At 42.8% G+C, this 19,582-nt stretch overlaps 2 protein-coding genes across 6 annotated transcripts; one reads left to right on the forward strand and one right to left on the reverse strand.

Moving 5' to 3' along the window:
- The first annotated feature begins 64 nt into the window (after positions 1–64).
- On the forward strand, positions 65–9,143 carry LOC121559113 (autism susceptibility gene 2 protein-like). 4 transcript variants are annotated; one of them, XR_005998684.1, is made up of 7 exons: positions 65–245; positions 3,864–3,933; positions 7,746–7,787; positions 7,903–7,974; positions 8,095–8,236; positions 8,313–8,422; positions 8,557–9,143. XR_005998684.1 is itself a non-coding variant. In XM_041872427.1 (4 exons), exons 1-4 carry the CDS (start codon positions 7,764–7,766, stop codon positions 8,718–8,720), a joined length of 402 nt encoding a protein of 133 aa, XP_041728361.1. In that variant the 5' UTR covers positions 7,521–7,763; the 3' UTR covers positions 8,721–9,143. The 4 variants fall into 4 exon arrangements, 1 of the variants encoding a protein (XP_041728361.1); XR_005998682.1 differs by lacking the exon at positions 8,313–8,422; XR_005998685.1 differs by lacking the exon at positions 8,313–8,422 and having other exon boundaries at positions 8,098–8,236.
- A 79-nt stretch (positions 9,144–9,222) lies between these two features.
- On the reverse strand, positions 9,223–13,510 carry LOC121559108 (histone H4 transcription factor-like). 2 transcript variants are annotated; one of them, XM_041872402.1, is made up of 10 exons: positions 13,433–13,510; positions 12,733–12,940; positions 12,228–12,454; positions 11,987–12,098; positions 11,701–11,853; positions 11,517–11,591; positions 11,173–11,293; positions 10,918–11,056; positions 10,622–10,746; positions 9,223–10,524 (listed from the first exon to the last, which is right to left on the reverse strand). In XM_041872402.1, the coding sequence occupies exons 2-10, from the start codon at positions 12,881–12,883 to the stop codon at positions 10,104–10,106; spliced, it is 1,524 nt and encodes a 507-aa protein (XP_041728336.1). In that variant the 5' UTR covers positions 12,884–12,940; positions 13,433–13,510; the 3' UTR covers positions 9,223–10,103. The 2 variants fall into 2 exon arrangements, with proteins under 2 accessions (XP_041728336.1, XP_041728347.1); XM_041872413.1 differs by having other exon boundaries at positions 13,429–13,502.
- Between the last annotated feature and the right edge of the window lie 6,072 nt (positions 13,511–19,582).

The raw sequence follows: 19,582 nt of genomic DNA on the forward strand, positions 1-19,582 counted from the left end.
CAGAGCAGGGTAGAGGAAGTATTTGCATAAGCTGAGTGTTACCTGACACTACAGACCCCACAGACAGACACAGAGGGTTGTCTCAGAGCCAAAGGAGTCTCATGCTGGAGAGGCTAGATTTTGAATCACTTCCCAAGTCTGATAAGGGTTTATTCATTGGAGTAAGCCACTTGCCTGCCTTTCTGGATTGCTGCTAAGGTTGGCTGACAAATTGGACATGCATTGGCAGATGGAGCAATAGATAGGTATGTATATGTGTGTTTATGTCTGCCTGTTTCAAAGGCATGATCTTTGAAAGCCTGAAAACTTGAAAAATGTTTACTAATTGGTAATGATTTGTAACATAGGTACGAATAAACACAGTTTTTCAATGATCTGGTATCCATAATATGGTATTGGCTGCTGCACTTTGTATTTATTATAGACTGTTCTCTCTGCTACCGCACGGCAAGCGGTACCGGAGCGCCAAGTCTAGGTCCAAAAGGCTTCTTAACAGATTCTACCCCCAATCCATAAGACTCCTGAACAGCTAATCATGGCTACCCAGACTATTTGCATCTCTCAGGCCCAGAGGGGTAAGAGAGGTCAGGGCAGCCACGGCACTGTGATGACTGACACAAACAGCCAGGAAGTAAATACATACCTACCCCATGGGCTGACAGCTCCAAACACATGTTTAACCCAATTATTTATTTATACACTAGATGACTCTCTCTGTATTGCCTCAGGCCCAATGCTGCCACCACCCTATAGTGTTTACATTTTAGTCATTTAGCAGACGCTCTTATCCAGAGCGACTTACAGTTAGTGAGTGCATACATGTTTTTGTTTTTTTCATACTGGCCCCCCGTGGGAATCGAACCCACAACCCTGGCATTGCAAGCACCACGCTCTACCACCTGAGCTACCAACTGGTGTTGCATCAACTCTGCCCCATACAAACCCCATCTCTCACCAAGGGATTGATGCCCTGCAGAGAGAGGGATCAGTTCTCTCTCATCTGTCCTCCATGCATCCATTGGGAGGGGCTGGAAAGGAGGGCATCACCCTAAAGAGTTCCTAACAGTCCATTATGAGACTCCCAAGCCCCTTTCACTATAGAAACACCATGCATGGGGAAGAAGTATAATCCAAGGGGGATTTGTTGCTTTGTTTTCTGTTCACAGGAGGTTTTCAGCAAAGCGAGTTAATTGCAGGTTATATGCGCTGGTGATTCTCTATGGACTTTTGTCTCATAATGTGGACAGTAATCTGGCCAACTGGCACACACCCACAGACAGAACACATTTAATGTAGTAGAATACATGAGTAGTCTGTCCTCTACCTTGCAATAAAGGTGAGTGTCTAGCCTGACGTGTGTAACTGTTCAGTGTATCAGCATTCACTAACAGCAATACTGGGCATGCGTCCTTGGGGAGAATGACTTCCAAATTATTTAAATAGTCCTCAATTGGATTATTCTAATGATGCAAACCATAACATGCATAATTTATAACATGCATTTATTCATTGCAATTAGTGTGTCCTGTCCTGTGAAACACTCCTTGGCCTAGATTCAATCAGATCAAACGTTAACCAGCGATAGGATCTGATTGAATAGAGACCCTTGTTTTCAAGCTGTTAACAAAAGTTCCCTTCGGATGTTTTTCAAAATAACCTGTTATCTGCGATAACATCTGTGTACGCGACCAATAAACTTTGATTTGATATATTACTATGGAGCTCCAGTATATATCAAATCAAATCAACGTTTATTGATCGCATACACAGATTTGCAGGTGCAGTGAAATGCTTCTGCACTGTTGCTAGAAACATAAGCATTTCGCTGCACCTGCGATAACATCTGCAAATCTGTGCACGCGACCAATACACTTTGATATATACAGTGCATTCGGAAAGTATTCAGACCCCTTCACTTTTTCCACATTTTGTTACGTTATAGCCTTATTCTAAAATTGATTAAATAAATGTTTTTGCTCATAATTCTACACACAATACCCCCTAATGACATAGCAAAAACTGGTTTTTAGATTTTTTTACACAAGCATTCAGACCCTTTGCTATGATACTCGAAATTGAGCTCAGGTGCATCCTGTTTCCATTGATCATCCTTGAGATGTTTCTACAACTTGATTGGAGTCCACCTGTGGTAAATTCAATTGATTGAACATTATTTGGAAAGGTACACACCTGTCTATATAAGGTCCCGCAGTTGACAGTGCATGTCAGAGCAAAAACCAAGCCATGAGGTCGAAGGAATTGTCCGTAGAGCCCCGAGACAGGATTGTGTCGAGGCACAGATCTGGGGAAGGGTACCAAAAAATGGCTGCAGCATTGAAGGTCCCCAAGAACACAGTGGCCTCCATCATTCTTAAATGGAAGTAGTTTGGAACCACACAAAGACTCTTCCTAGAGCTGGCCACCCGGGGGAGAAGGGCCTCGATCAGGGAGGTGACCAAGAACCCGATGGTCACTCTGACAGAGCTCCATAGTTCCTCTGTGGAGATGGGAGAACGTTCCAGAAGGACAACCATCTCTGCAGCACTCCACCAACCAGGCATTTATGGTAGAGTGGCCAAACGGAAGCCACTCCTCAGTAAAAGGCACATGACAGCTTGCCAAAAGGCGCCTAAAGGACTCTCAGACCATGAGAAACAAGATTCTCTGGTCTGATGAAACCAAGATTGAAGTCTTTGGTCTGAATGCCAAGCGTCACGTCTGGAGGAAACCTGGCACCATCCTTACGGTGAAGCATGGTGGTGGCAGCATCATGCTGTGGGGATGTTTGTCAGCGGCAGGGACTGGGAGACTTGTCAGGATCGAGGGAAAGATGAACGGAGCAAAGTACAGAGAGATCCTTGATGAAAACCTGCTCCAGAGCACTCAGGACCTCAGACTGGGGTGAAGGTTCACCTTCCAACAGAACAACAACCCTAAGCACACAGCCAAGAAAATGCAGGAGTGGCTTTGGGACAAGTCTCTGAATGTCCTTGAGTGGCCCAGCCAGAGCCCGGACTTGAACCCGATCTAACATCTCTGGAGTGACCTGAAAATAGCTGTGCAGCGACGCTCCCCATCCAACCTGACAGAGCTTGAGAGGATCTGCAGAGAAGAATGTGAGAAACTCCCCAAATACAAGTGTGCCAAGCTTGTAGCGTCATACCCAAAAAGACTCCAGGCTGTAATCCCTGCCAAAGGTGCTTCAAAAAAGTACTGAGTAAAGGATCTGAATACTTACGTGAAATATTTGCAAACATTTCTAAAAACCTGTTTTTGCTTTGTCATTATGGGGTATTGTGTGTAGACTGATGAGGGAAAAAATAAAACAATTTAATCAATTTTCAAATAAGGCTGTAACGTAACAAAATTTTGAAAAAGTCAAGGGGTCTGAATACTTTCTGAATGCACTGTAGCTCCATAGTAAAACGTGCTTTAGCTCTTGTGTCAGTATCAGACCAGTTGGCCATGTAGCTGATGGGATTTCCTAAATGACTGGGGCTTTTCCTAGAGGGAGGTGGCGTGGGGGAATGTCACATTGTCTGACATCATTTGGCAGATATGATCAATTATAACTCCAATGACATGAGCATGTTTATTTGTCTACACTCTTAGAAAAAAAGGTGCTATCTAAAACCTAAAAGGGTTCTTCAGCTGTCCCCATAGGAGAACCCTTTGAAGAACCCTTTCCACAAAGGGTTCTACATGAAACCTAAAAGGTTCTACCTGGAACCAAAAAAGTGATCCTATTGGGACAACCGAAGAAACCTTTTTGAATCCTTTTTTCTAAGAGTGTATAAATAAACATATTACACTTCTACTCTGTTTTGTCCGGTTGCAAACTTAAGAGTTTCATTATATCCAAGGATGAAGAGGGGTTGGCATCACTGAGCAGTCTGGGCTTCCTGTATCTCTACCTACCTTCTCTGTCCCTAGGTAAGGCCCCACCGTCTGCCTGCCCGCAGCTGTCTCCACACCATCACTTCTCCCCAGTATGATTTGATTTGATTTATTAGGATCCCCATTAGCCGACGCCAATGGCAACAGCTAGTCTTACTGGGATCCGACACACAACGAAAAAGACATTACAGACAAAAGACTACAATTTACATACATTTAAAAAGATTCATGTAGTGTTTGTGCATCTATCAGTTACACATACAGTGGGGAGAACAAGTATTTGATACACTGCCGATTTTGCAGGTTTTCCTACTTACAAAGCATGTAGAGGTCTGTAATTTTTATCATAGGTACACTTCAACTGTGAGAGACGGAATCTAAAACAAAAATCCAGAAAATCACATTGTATGATTTTTAAGTAATTAATTTGCATTTTATTGCATGACATAAGTATTTGATACATCAGAAAAGCAGAACTTAATATTTGGTACAGAAACCTTTGTTTGCAATTACAGAGATCATACGTTTCCTGTAGGTCTTGACCAGGTTTGCACACACTGCAGCAGGGATTTTGGCCCACTCCTCCAGACAGACCTTCTCCAGATCCTTCAGGTTTCGGGCTGTCGCTGGGTAATACGGACTTTCAGTTCCCTCCAAAGATTTTCTATTGGGTTCAGGTCTGGAGACTGGCTAGGCCACTCCAGGACCTTGAGATGCTTCTTACGGAGCCACTCCTTAGTTGCCCTGGCTGTGTGTTTCGGGTCGTTGTCATGCTGGAAGACCCAGCCACGACCCATCTTCAATGCACTTACTGAGGGTGCAGTCGTCCCTTACAAGATCTCGCGATACATGGCCCCATCCATCCTCCCCTCAATACGGTGCAGTCGTCCTGTCCCCTTTGCAGAAAAGCATCCCCAAAAAAAGATGTTTCCACCTCCATGCTTCACGGTTGGGATGGTGTTCTTGGGGTTGTACTCATCCTTCTTCTTCCACCAAACACGGCGAGTGGAGTTTAGACCAAAAAGCTCTATTTTTGTCTCATCAGACCACATGACTTTCTCCCATTCCTCCTCTGGATCATCCAGATGGTCATTGGCAAACTTCAGACGGGCCTGGATATGCGCTGGCTTGAGCAGGGGGACCTTGCGTGCGCTGCAGGATTTTAATCCATGATGGCGTAGTGTGTTACTAATGGTTTTCTTTGAGACTGTGGTCCCAGCTCTCTTCAGGTCATTGACCAGGTCCTGCCGTGTAGTTCTGGGATGATCCCTCACCTTCCTCATGATCATTGATGCCCCACGAGGTGAGATCTTGCATGGAGCCCCAGACCGAGGGTGATTGACCGTCATCTTGAACTTCTTCCATTTTCTAATAATTGCGCCAACAGTTGTTGCCTTCTCACCAAGCTGCTTGCCTATTGTCCTGTAGCCCATCCCAGCCTTGTGCAGGTCTACAATTTCATCCCTGATGTCCTTACACAGCTCTCTGGTCTTGACTATTGTGGAGAGGTTGGAGTCTGTTTGATTGAGTGTGTGGACAGGTGTCTTTTATACAGGTAACGAGTTCAAACAGGTGCAGTTAATACAGGTAATGAGTGGAGAACAGGAGGGCTTCTTAAAGAAAAACTAACAGGCCTGTGAGAGCCGGAATTCTTACTGGTTGGTAGGTGATCAAATACTTATGTCATGCAATAAAATGCAAAAATTAATTACTTAAAAATCATACAATGTGATTTTCTGGATTTTTGTTTTAGATTCCGTCTCTCACAGTTGAAGTGTACCTATGATAAAAATTACAGACCTCTACATGCTTTGTAAGTAGGAAAATCTGCAAAATCGGCAGTGTATCCAATACTTGTTCTCCCCATTGTATGTCAGTACATACACACAGCAAGTAGGTCACATGGGGGAGAGGCGTTGTGCCGTGAGGTGTTGATTTATTTGTTTTTAGAAACCAGGTTTGCTGTTAATTTGCGCTATATAAGATGGAAGGGAGTTCCATGCACTCATGGCTCTGTATAATACTGTACATTTCCTTTAATTTGTTCTGGACCTGGGGACTGTGAAAAGACCTCTGGTGGCATTTCTGGTGGGGTAAGTGTATGTGTCAGTGCTTTGTGGAGTGTGGTGTCAAAATAACAGAGCATCTCTTTATTACAGACAGACCTCTCCCCATCTTTACAACCACTGAATCTATATGTTTTGACCATGACAGTTTACAATCTAAGGTAATACCAAGTAATTTAGTCTCCTCAACTTGTTCAACAGCCACACCATTCATTACCAGATTCAGCTGAGGTCTAGAACTTAGGGAATGATTTGTACCAAATACAATGCTCTTAGTTTTAGAGATGTTCAGGACCAGTTTATTACTGGCCACCCATTCCAAAACTGACTGCAACTCTTTGTTAAGGGTTTCAATGACTTCATTAGCTGTGGTTGCAGATGCATATATGGTTGAATCATCAGCATACATGGACACACATGCTTTGTTTAATGCCAGTGGCAGGTCATTGGTAAAAATTGAAAAGAGTAGAGGGTTTTCATCAAGGATCTCTCTGTACTTTGCGCTGTTTATCTTTCCCTAGATCCTGACTAGTCTCCCAGTCCCTGCCGCTGACAAACATCCTCACAGCATGGGGCTGCCACCACGCTTCACCGTAGGGATGGTGCCAGGTTTCCTCCAGACGTGATGCTTGGCATTCAGGCCAAAGAGTTCAATCTTGTTTCTCATGGTCTGAGAGTCTTTAGGTGCCTTTTGGCAAACTCCAAGCGGGCTGTCATGTGCCTTTTACTGAGGAGTGGCTTCCGTCTGGCCATAAAGGTCTCATTGGTGGAGTGCTGCAGAGATGGTTGTCCTTCTGGAACGTTCTCCCATCTCCACAGAGGAACTCTGGAGCTCTGTTAGAGTGACCATAGGGTTCTTTGTCACCTCCCTGACCAAGACCCTTCTCCCCCGATTGCTCAGTTTGGCCGGGCGGCCAGCTCTAGGAAGAGTCTTGGTGGTTCCAAAGTTCTTCCATTTAAGAATGATGGAGGCCACTGTGTTCTTGGGGACCTTCAATGTTGCAGAAATGACTTGGTACCCTTCCCCAGATCTGTGCCTCGACACGATCCTGTCTCGGAGCTCTACGGACAATTCCTTCAACCTCGTGGCTTGGTTTTTGCTCTGACATGCACTGTCAACTGTGGGACCTTATATAGACAGGTGTGTGCCTTTCCAAAAATGTTGAGTCTCATAGCAAAGGGTCTGAATACTTATGAAGTAAGGTATTTATGTTTTTGCTTTGTCATTATGGGTTATTGTGTGTAGACTGATGAGGGAAAAAATTATTTTAATCCATTTTAGAATAAGGAAACAAAATGTGGAAAAAGTGAAGGGGTCTGAATACTTTCTGAATGCAATGTATGAATGTTATCTGATGTTAGCAAGTTATTGATTTTATGAACCTTATTTCTAAGGCTACATATGTATATTAATATGGGCTATTTCAAATCAAATCAAATTTTATTTGCAACATGTGCCGAATACAACAGGTGTAGACCTTACAGTGAAATGCTTACTTACCAGCCCTTAACCAACAATGCAGTTTCAAGAAAAATAAGTGTTAAGTAAAAAATAGATAAGTAAAAAATTAAAATTAATTAAAGAGCAGCATTAAAATAAATGTTCAGCAGGGGGCCTTCCAGCCAAAGGCATGCCCTCCCCAGGTACCAGTGGAAAAGAGAATAATGGGAACTAGGAAGTTGGGGCTGAGGCAAAATATATAGTATTTAGGTATCATCACGTTTTGATGTCATGAGTTACTAGTGTGTGATCAGCAGTCTACATTTCCTTATCTTTGTCAGACGTCAAATGTTCTAGACATGGCACCTGGACCTAGGACTGGAGTGAGTACCCTTTAGATTATTTTAATACATATACAGTATTGCCAAAATGTTCTCATTTGAAAAGTGTTTTGAGATCTGTTTCTATTTTGACCTATTGAACTGGTTGTTATCTCAGAGACCAGGAAGATGGCATACAATGCATGTCCGCATTGCATGGCAGATCCACCACCATAAGCTGAGAGTGAAGGTATAGATAGTGTTGAACATCCACTAAAATGTGTATAAAACCCGATAATTATTATTTGTATCTAAACCACACATTATAACTGACGCAATTTCTCTGTCTGTCTGTCCTTCCATTTCTCAGCAGAAGATGCAAGTGGACTCACATGCAATCAGCTTCGGTATCAAGCCGGAGTTACTGACTCAGCCTCCTGGTCCTGACCTGATTCAAGCCATCCACCATCAGCGGGACCTTATTCAGTCCTCCACCCCACTCTCTAACCCAGGTGAGGACAGGGACCAAAGACTAAACCTCCTTAAAAAGATGACTTGTCTAAACTATAGTACTGTAATCTAACACAGAGAGAAATGACTCAACATAGCATTTTCCCATTGTTCTCCTGCTCCGGAGTCACACAGTTTGGGGACACTGAGTGTCACAGCCTTTGGTGGCATGGCAAACCTAGCACTAAGTGAGTAGCACCTTCAGTCTCCCTTCAGTGTGGGTTCAGTATTATGTTCAAGACAATATAATCATAAAGGAGGGAATTGCCTTTTGAAACTATTTTTTTTTTGACTTGCTTATTCTTCCTCCTCTTAAAAATAGACTATCCCACAGACAATACAAATGCACCAAGTGGAGAAGTAGGAGGAACTCCTGAGTGGTGGAGCAGGCAGCAGAAGACACCCCCTAAGAGACCCACCGTGGGATGTATACAGAGGTATGGACCTCCCTGTCTCCTCCTGTCAAGAGCTGGTCATGAGGGCTGATCCTCTACATGGTGTGGTGGGGGCCAGGCTGTTGGAGGCAGCAGAATGGTCATACAGAGACCCTCATCACAGCTTTCCACACCCACCCCATCACCCCTGAAGCAGCAGTGGAGGGCTTACCTCATGGAGAGGGACCGTCTGCACATGCTCAGAGAGGAATACTACCAGCACAGCCTCCATTCTGCCACCTTGGGCGGCCATCTCCCCTATCCCAGCCTCCTGACCTCCACCTATTCCGGGTCACATATCTCCAAGGTGGGTCTCACAGAGCCCCCAGAGTAGCCTCCCCAACAAAACTCTTCCCCCTGGGTCCTTAAGCACACTGCCGCCTCTGGTCCCCTTGTCTGGCGCTCCCCACAGGACTGCCTCTTAATGACAGAAATCAGAAGACCCTACTCTGTGTGCTTGCTTGCCTTAGAACTGTAACTCAGCAATGTACTGCTTTAAGACAAATTCTGTGATTCTGATTACTACCTGTATGACACAGATCAAGGACAAACTGTGTTGAAAAACTCTAAATTTATTTACATCCTTTAAAACACCTGTAAATGAATGAACAATGATATTGTTCAACATAAAAGTGCGATCCACCAAATGAGTTCATAAAATGTTAACTTATGAGTTTGTAATGTTCCTAAAATGGACATACAAAAATTTAAATAACTGACAAAACTTAGCAAATCTAAAAAACAAACAAGAACTATGTAAAATCAAATGCTATGGCATTAATGGAATCAAAATATCCAGTGACCATAAAGGAAAACCTAAGACCTATAACTTAATGGAAAAGAGTTTCAAAAACATGATCTGACAGACTTCTACACTACAAACCTGAGGTTATTTCAAAACTGCTGTCAATGGGGTCACATTCTGAGGCTGCACTAAACTGAAGCTGCTAACGCCCTCACCGCATTAAAGCTCATACTGTAAAACACTAACAAATAAAAACATTTGATCAGGCTAGTAAGCACTAACACAATCTTCACATTCTTGTCAACTTGTCAAATCTCTCCCAGAGATACTAACGTTTAGTGAACTTTAATAAACAGTCCATCCCAGGTTAAGCCCAGCCATCATACATACAGCACAGCTGTAACATTGGAGTGATTCAGTAATGCTACATTAGTGGTCTCCAACACTGGTCCTGAGAAGATACTGGATTTGGATTATTTTTTTTAAGCCAAGTGCTCGTTTCCTAAAGGAATGACATAGTGTGTTAGATATGAAAGGCTGCATTGATCGCCTGGAATATTCCTATTCATTGAGATACAATTCAAGTTGGTATCATTACTTCAGTCTACAGGATCAAGGTTGGAGACAACAATGGTGGCAGCATCAAGAGTTTACTTGGGCCACTAGAATAAGGATGGTCAGTGTGTGTGATCACACAACATCCATCCCCAGACCCCTGGCCACCTCAGTCAGGGCCCTCACAGCACCTGAGGGCCCGCAGGAGTCAGAGCCATCCCGGGTGGCGTCGGGGTCATCCCCCATATCAGACACGTTACTCAGGACACAGTACACAGGTGAGTCACTGCCCCTGGGGCTGGGCTGGGCTGACGTCTCCTCCCCTGCAGAGAGCTCTGAGGAAGAGGAGGAGCAAGAGGAGGGGGAGGACGAGCCAGGGGGAGAGCCGTGACTCCTGTCTGCCCGGGTGGCAGCTCTCTTGGCTCGGCTGCTGGACCCGCGGCCCTTATGGAGCGTCCTCTTTTTAGCCATGTTCTTCATGATCTCCTGAGTCACCTCCACTGTCTCATAACGCACCATGTTCAGCCTCAGGTAGCCATCTTCATCCTCCTTGTATCTGTGGAGCCAAATAATCAACAACCACCACCTTATGGTAAAACTGACTAACTCATGTTAACTCATCACATAAGGGAAAGATTAAGTGTTGTTCATACCTGAAGCGGGAGTGTCCAGAGGGCCATTTCAAGTGGTGTTTCTTGCGCAAGTGAAGAGTGAGTGTGTAACACCAAGAGAAGGTTTTGTCACAGAGATGACACTTGTATTTCGAGACCATTCCACCCTACAGAGGAGAATTATACAAGTGTCAAGTACAGTACACTTGATCAAAATTCCACAAACCCAAAAGCGTTTTTGCAAATGAAAAAGTCTAGCTTTGACACTGATCTTGATTCTGTAGGTCTATTGAGCACTGAATGAGTGTTTGGCGCCCCCTGCAGGCAGTCTGAAGTACCTCATGTACTCTCCTGTAGTGCTGGTTCATGGTGTGGGCCATGCGGGAGGAGTAGTCACAGCCCTCTACAGAGCAGTGGTAGGCCGCCCCCTCATTATGGGTCTCCATGTGCTTCCGCAGGTCGTGCTGGTTCTTAAAGCTGGGAGACATACATCATAAACAACAGAGTGTAAGCAAAATAATGTACACAATATGTATACAGTCCATAAGGGTCAGCAAGTTGTGGAGAGTCTGATGAGTCTGTGGGACAACAACCTGCTCTCACAGAAGTCACAGGGAAAGGGTCGCTCGTCACAATGGCGGAACTTGATGTGGATCTTCAGAGTGGCGAGAGAGGTGCAGGTCATGTCACACAGGGGACACTTGATATGGTTCACTGGGAGAGGCAGAGGATAGATCACTCAAGGTTTACAGTGAAAGAAACTGGACACAGACAACAGCCATCATCAGCCGATCAAAATATCTTATTGACAAACCCTATTGATAGCACTACAACTAAATTAAATCTGCTTGACTAATAGATGTACATGTCGAAGCCAGACATGGAAAATGAGCTAAATAATACTGAACAGAGAAGTGGTGGAGAACAGCACACTCACCATGCTGTCGTACGTGGTCTCTCAACAGTCTCTCATTGGCAAAGCCTTTGTCACAATGCTCACACACCAGTGACTCTGCAAGAATCAGAGGGCATTCAATGAAATTAAAAGCTAAGCCAATAACATATATGCCTATGAGCTGTAAAACAGTGACTTCTGGCCAGGCAGAGCTGAGCCCATTCACCCTCTGGCTCGGCCTGTCTGTGGATGTGGTCGAAGAACTTGGTGTTGCTGGAGAACATGCAGCCGCAGGTGGGGCAGGCCACCAGACGCTCCTGAGTGTGGCTGCGCAGGTGCTCCCGCAGACGGTACTTGATCTTAAAGAATGCATCACAACCTGTGGAAACACATGACGAGGGTATCAGCTGAAGCTGGCCAACAAAACATACAGTGTATTCAATGCAGCACTACAGCAGGAAAGGCTGTGCTGATACAGTATAATGTGATCCCTTCCTTGCCCCTAGCAGTACCTTTCCAGCTGCAGAAGATGGCCTGCTGCTGGTCTGGGAGAGGAGAGAGCCCAGTGCAATGAGCGTGCATGTCCACATGCCGATAGAACCACTCAGGGTTGTTAAATGTACTCTATAGCAAAAGACAACAACAAAAATTAAGTATATCACATACAAAGAGTCACTGAGGGTGGCAGTGGATTATAAGAGAGATGTCAAACAGTGGGATGCAGAATCAACCCCCATTGTATTATTAACTTACATCACAGTGCTCCCACTGGCACACGAATCCCTCTGAGATCTCAGGGACCAGGTTGTTGCTGTGGAGGTCCTGGGTGCAGCTGGGGAAGTTGGGGTGGGACTTGAGCAGCTGCTCCCCGATGAACTTGAGTTTGTTGTGGAAGGTGTGGAAGTGAGCGTGGATCTCCAGCTCCCTGGGGCTGCCCATAGCCAGGAACTCACAGCCCTCCCACAGACACGCATAGTCATCTGGAGGGAGCAACACAACACACGTTATCTGGCGAAAGGCAGTAGGTGCTGTTAGTGATATTCTGATCAGCATATAATCAACTGTGTCTCAGTACTTTTCAAAGGCTTCCTGTCCTTGACTACTTTCCCTTGCAATCACCGACAGACTGTAGGGGCCGGAAAGATTCCAAATAATACATTTGCTTTCACCTGACGGAAAAGACTAGGGAAAGGAAGCTATTGGGACAATACTGAGACACTGGTGTAGTTGTCATCTGCCAGTCCTCTCACCAACCCACCTAGTTCCTCCATAGCATCTCTGTCTCCTAGGTGATCCTTCAGGTGCAGTGACATGTGTTCGCTGAGCTCCTCCATGCAGTGGCCTTTGAAGGTGCAGGACGCCCACTTACAAGACACCACCAGGTTGGACAGGCTCCTCCTCTTCGCCATGGTGATCTGGCTGCTGGACACAAGGTAGGTAGTGCTGCCACACCAGTCTCAAACCACCTAGAACCAAAAAAAACAGCAGGTAGTGTTATAGCTAAATAGCCAAAACAGTCCTTCTAACAGCAGGTTTAGTTAACTAGTTAGTTCACAACATCATTACAACCAAACTGGATTAATTCTGGCACAAGCTTCAGTTGGCACTATTTTTCCAATTTCAATATGACTAACAATACTATTTAGCTAGACAGCTAGCTTCAAGTGGGAAATATTTAGTGTGTTTGTGTCAAATACCTAACATGACATTACAAAACTAGCTGGCAAGCAATGTTTTAATAACGTTAGCTAGCTAACTGGGATTTCCAACATTGGAAAGAGACGTACACCAAAGATATTTATAACTAACCCCCCACCCCCTCTGTCTGTGCGTAAACGTTAGTTAATTACCAAATGCTAGCCCTTTATCTTTGTACAAATTCTGATACAATTGACATACTCTCTAAACATTACTGTAATAAACAGTGTTAGCTAAATATCATATGTGAACTTACTTACGGACTATGTTGACATTTTCAACAGAAGATCTCAGAATATTTTCGTTCCTTCCAATGTTTTTTAATCACTTCCTGTCACACTACAAACAGGAAGTTCTTATTTTTCTCCTTCTGTTGATTTTTACATGGCGGTTGGCAACCAACTTTAAGGTGCATTACCGCCACCAACTGGACTGGAGTGTGGACCAGAGACAGTGAAGGTCTAAATCCTACCCAATAATCTCGTCTCCCTAAGGAAACGAAATACATAATTAAATACTACATCCCCTGAAGATTTCCCCAGCAGTTCACTTAATCCTGGCTCTTCAACCCCATTACTCCTCAAATCTAATAACTATCGCTCCCTTTCTCTCATATATTTCTGCCACTGAAATAGAACATGTTCCATTGTCTCCATCTCCTCCTGACAATGATCACACCTCCCAGTCGGATGTTTCCCCACCAATTTCAATGTACCTTGTGTGTCTCAGTCTCAGCCTTGTGACTACACTTTCCTCCCTTCTCTCTCGGCCTGAGGACCTCCCTGCCCCCACCTTTTCCTGGATCTTATACAGGTGTCTTACCTTACTCTCCCTGTTCCACAACTCTTGCCACTTATTTTTAACCACTGTTCTTATTAATCCCTTGGCTTCTGCTTTACTGATTGACAATTATATCTCAACATTAGGATGTTTAAGAGCCTGTTTGGAAATAATATCCACTTCCTCATTCCCCTCTACTCCCACATCAGCTGGTACCCAGAGGAACATAACAAATATCCCCATCTGTTTCACCCTATACAAGCACTGTAAAACCTCATACAATACATTGTGTCTGCTCTGAGACACACATGAATTTAAGCTCATCAGTGCTGCACAGGAGTCAGAGCAGATGACTACCCTGTCTGGCCTCAACCCCTCCACCCACTCTGCAGCCAATAGTATGGCCAACAACTCCATTGTGTAAACAGATAAATGATCCGTTGCTCTTTTCGTCACTGCCACCTTATACTCAGGAACACTAAAAGCTGCTCCTGTCCTCCCTGTTTTAGGGTCCTTAGATCCATCTGTGAATATATTCAAGAAAGCATAGTATTGTGTTCTTAAATGTTCACTTACAACTGAATCTACTCCTTCCTCAACATCTCTTACCCTCTCAAGCAACCCTAGATCTATCACTGGTTGAGGAAGAAACCAAGGTGGGATAGCAGGAAGAACCACAGAGCGGCTGAACTTCCTCCCAAACAACCCCATCTCTCTCACCATGCAATTGCCTATTTACCCAAATCTTGTATTCAGATTCTGTTCATGTTCCCAGCACTCTAGGAGCACATCTTTTGTAGGATGTGTAACCTTATGTCCTTGTAGATTTACCCAATATGTCATGGCTAGCTGTTGTCTTCTTAGCTTTAACGGCATCTCTCCCAACTCTACCTGCATTGCTGCCACCGGAGAGGTCCTGAGTGCTCCACAACATATTCTTAGGGCTTGGGCCTGGATAACATCTAGCTTTTTTAAAGATGTCTGAGCTGCTGATCCATATGCTATACTTCCATAATCCATTGATGACCTTAAAAGCGCTATATATATACAATTTTCAACGCCATTCTATCTGCCCCCCCCACTCTATTCCTGACAAGCAATGCATCACATTCAATATTTTCTTTCCTTTGACAACTACTCTGTTAATATGCTCCGCCCATGTAATTCGAGTGTCAAACCAGACCCCCAGGAACCTAAACCCTCCAGATTCCTTCCATACAACTTTCCTCCCCAACCTTCCTTCTAGAAAAAAACACAGTCTGTGTTTTCTCAGCTGAAAACTTGACGCCCCACCTGAGGGATCACTGCTCAACTTCACTAATCGCTTCTTGAACTCTTCTGGCTGTATGGGTAATGTTTCTCCCTCTCTTCCACAGCACTCCATCATCCGCAAACAATGACCTCCCAATATCAGGTCTCACCTGAGACAAACAGGAAGTTCCCACATTAACTTATTCTTCTACGTTCCAGTAAAATTGATGACGTAATGCATGTCATGAATCATGAATGATGAAATATAAAATGTAGCCTATGCAAAAATATTGTGAAAATAAGTCAAATTAATACAAACAAATACAACAGGAGGATATAATCTGCATAGAAATTTTGACTCAATTAGGAGACATGTAAACTCAGTAAAACTGTTTCTCTGGCTTTGACTGTACCTTTTGTGTGTTGGTGTTTGCTTTTCCATTAAAACAAACATGCAAAATATTCCCTTAGGAGAAAAGACTGCAGTGAAAGTGCAGTATAACTGCAGTATGCTGGAAATGCTGCATCCAAAATAACACCTTTTTTTTTTTACTACCGCAGTCGACTGCAGTTACTGTACTTTTACTTCAGTTTCAAAACTGCTATCTTTTTTTGTAAGGGTTGTGCTGTGATCTTAATCTACAGTAGTATCATCACAATATACCCAATCATTATCACGTTGTGACTACTTTTACATCATGCTGTTTCACTTTTCCTACTCTCCTGTAGTAACACCAACAGGGCTATCGTGTTCAGCAGCCTTTTTTAAGGTGTAATCTGTTAAAGGATTTGCTGTGTGGAACAAAACAATAACTTCCCAATGCCAGGAATGAGATGATATTACCATAATGAGCATGATTTCTCCACCAATTTCCTTGTTTAATTGGTCATCAGTAACAGACTTACACTACCAGTCAAAAGTTTGGACACACGTACTCATTCAAGGGTTTTTCTTTATTTTTACTATTTTCTACATTGTAGAATAATAGTGAAGACATCAAAACTATGAAATAACACATGGAATCATGTAGTAACCAAAAAAGTGTTAAACAAATCAAAATATATTTTATATTTGAGATTCTTCAAATAGCCACCCTTTGCGTTGATGACCGCTTTGCACACTCTTGGCATTCTCTCAACCAGCTTCATGAGGTACTCACCAGGAATGCATTTCAATTAACAGGTGTGCCTTCTTAAAAGTTAATTTGTGGAATTTATTTCCTTCTTAATGCTTTTGAGCCAATCAGTTGTGTTGTGACAAGGTAGTGGTGGTATACAGAAGATAGCCCTATTTGGTAAAAGACCAAGTCCATATTATGGCAAGAACAGCTCAAATAAGCAAAGAGAAATGACAGTCCATCATTACTTTAAGACATGAAGGTCAGTCAATCCGGAACATTTCAAGAACTTTGAAAGTTTCTTCAAGTGCAGTCGCAAAAACCATCAAGCGCTATGATGAAACTGGCTCTCATGAGGACCGCCACAGGAATGGAAGACCCAGAGTTACCTCTGCTGCAGAGGATAAGTTCATTAGAGTTACCAGCCTCAGAAATTGCAGCCCAAATAAATCTGTCACAGAGTTTAAGTCACAGACACATCTCAACATCAATTGTTCAGAGGGGACTGTGTGAATCTGGCCTTCATGGTCGAATTGCTGCAAAGAAACCCCTACTAAAGGCCATCAATAAGAAGAATCAATCCCCTGACCTCAACCCAATTGAGATGGTTTGGGATGAGTCAGACGGCAGAGTGAAGGGAAAGCAGCCAACAAGTGCTCAGCATATGTGGGAACTCCTTCAAGACTGTTGGAAAAGCGTTCCAGGTGAAGCTGGTTGAGAGAATGCCAAGAGTGTGCAAAGCTGTCATAAAGGCACAAGGTGGCTATTTGAAGAATCTCAAATATAAAATATATATTGATTTGTTTAACACTTTTCTGTTAACTACATGACTCCATATGTGTTATTTCATAGTGTTGATGTCTTCACTATAATTCTACAATGTAGAAAATAGTACAAATAAAGAAAAACCCTTGAATGAGTAGGTGTGTCCAAACTTTTGACTGGTACTGTAGTTTAGAGCTGGAATAGCTATTCATAAAGTGTAAGAAAAATTACAACATTGAAATTGATAAAGTTACACTATATAACAGTTTACAGTATACATATTTATGGTCTACAATTTGTAACGCTGAGGTTGAGGTTTTGTGTAAGCAGTCTATTTTTATATTGCCAACATCCTAGTTACCAGGTAATGTGTCACACAAAGCCTTTAATGAATGACCAACTGTGGTTACCATGGTGTTCCACCCTCAGTCCAGCTATAACATATCAAAGGTCTCTCTGTGAATTCAACACTTCCCTGATCCATCCTACAGGTTATGCCTGTCCACTACCCATAATTAAATGGTGAAGGAATGAGAATCCTACTAAGACAACAAGCTTTCTGACTACAAAAGTGTTGAGAAAATAATGTCTCATTCAGTCATACAACTGATTATTATTATTATGAGTCTGAGAGAAAATGTTGCAGTTTTAAAGCTAATTTCCTGTAGTAAAAAAACCAAACATGGCTTATCAGGTGTTCATATGCTATCTGGGGGGCCCGACCTCCAGGAGGACCCCAACCTAAAGCTTGTGCCCCTTTGCTGTGTGGAACAAAACAATAACTTCCCTATGCCAGGAATGAGATCATATCACAAAATATTACCATAATGAGTATGATTTCTCAACCAATTTCCTTGATTAATTGGTAATCAGTAACATACATAGTTTGGAGCTGGAACAGCTATTCATAAAGTGTAAGAAAAATTAGAACATTGAAATTGCTAAGTTACACTATATAACAGTTTTACAGTATATATATATTTATGGTCTACAATTTGTAAAGCTGAGGTTGAGGTTTTGTGTAAGCAGTCTATTTTTAAATGATATTGCCAACATGCTGGTTACCAGGGGATGCGTCACACAAAGTTTCTAATGAATGACCAACTGTGTTCTAAGAACCATGGTGTTCCACCCTCATACCTGCCATAACATATCAAAGGTCTCTCTGTGAATTCAACACTTCCCTGATCCATCCTACAGGTTATGCCTGTCCCTTACCTATAATTACATGGTGAAAGAATGAGAATCCAAGAAGACAACAAGCTTTCTGACAACAATAAGTGTGGAGTCATACAACTTCAATTTATAAACTATTTTTTTTCAGGTACTGATTTCCAACACTTCATATGAAATCATGTATTTGACCCACTGACGTTATTGACAACTTTACTACAGAGGAGGTGCTGACTCAATCTGAGAGCAAAATGGGTGGTTCCAAACAAAACTGCCATACACACCTCGCCTCTCACCTGTGAACAAGGTAATCATCTCTGCCTCACATCACATAGCAGGCTATCTAGGCTGGGTTAAATTGAAATGTGCCTAGGAACGAAAAAGGTGAAAATGCAAGAAAGAATATTCTCTTGGATTAACAAGGTTGCCTTTATTTTATGTAAGTACCACTGGCTTAATACTGTTGTATAGTAGCTTAAACCAAAACATATTCAGCCAGTGCCCTTAAGATGCTGGACACTGTTTATCACGGGGCACTTAGATCTATAACTAATGCAAGACCACTCACCCATCACTGTGATCTATACGACATGGTGAAGTGGCCCTCCCTTCCTATGAGAAGGCTGAAGCATTGGTACATCTTTGTGTACAACGCAGTGCCTGGACTATTGCCTACTTATCTGTGCTCCTCACTTACAAGCTAATCACAAACGTATAGTCTCCGTTCTCAGCTGCTTCTATATTTCACGGTTCCTAAGGTCAGAACTGAAATGGGAAAAATATGATTTTCCTATAATGCTCCTTGGTCTTGGAACGAGCTGCAAAAGACATTAAAACTGGAGGAGAGGGTATCACTTGTTGAGTTTAACCTCTAAAGTTTAAAACGTTGGGGGAGGGGGGTACTAAGCTAACATATGGAATTGTTTTAAGATGGTCATACCATGGATAATTTAGCTATTTGATTTGGAATTTTAAAATCCCTTTAGGTAGCCCCCCAATAAATACAATTATTTGATAAAATATAGAATTTGGCCTTTACTACTATAGCCCATAGACACTCATTGAATAATACATTCATTAATGGCAAAATAGACAGCAAAAAAATGAATCATAAGGAATAAGGTTTTGAAGTGTCAGTCCTATATCTAGGAGATATAAGAAAGATCAGGAAATATGTACACTGTTTATACATATATAAACTACCAGTCAAAAGTTTGGACACACCTACTCATTCAAGGGTTTGTCTTTATTTGTACTTTTTTTTTACATTGTAGAATAATAGTGAAGACATCAAAACTATGAAATAACACATATGGAATCATA

This window comes from Coregonus clupeaformis, chromosome 5, assembly GCF_020615455.1.
Source record: "Coregonus clupeaformis isolate EN_2021a chromosome 5, ASM2061545v1, whole genome shotgun sequence".
NCBI lineage: Eukaryota > Metazoa > Chordata > Actinopteri > Salmoniformes > Salmonidae > Coregonus > Coregonus clupeaformis.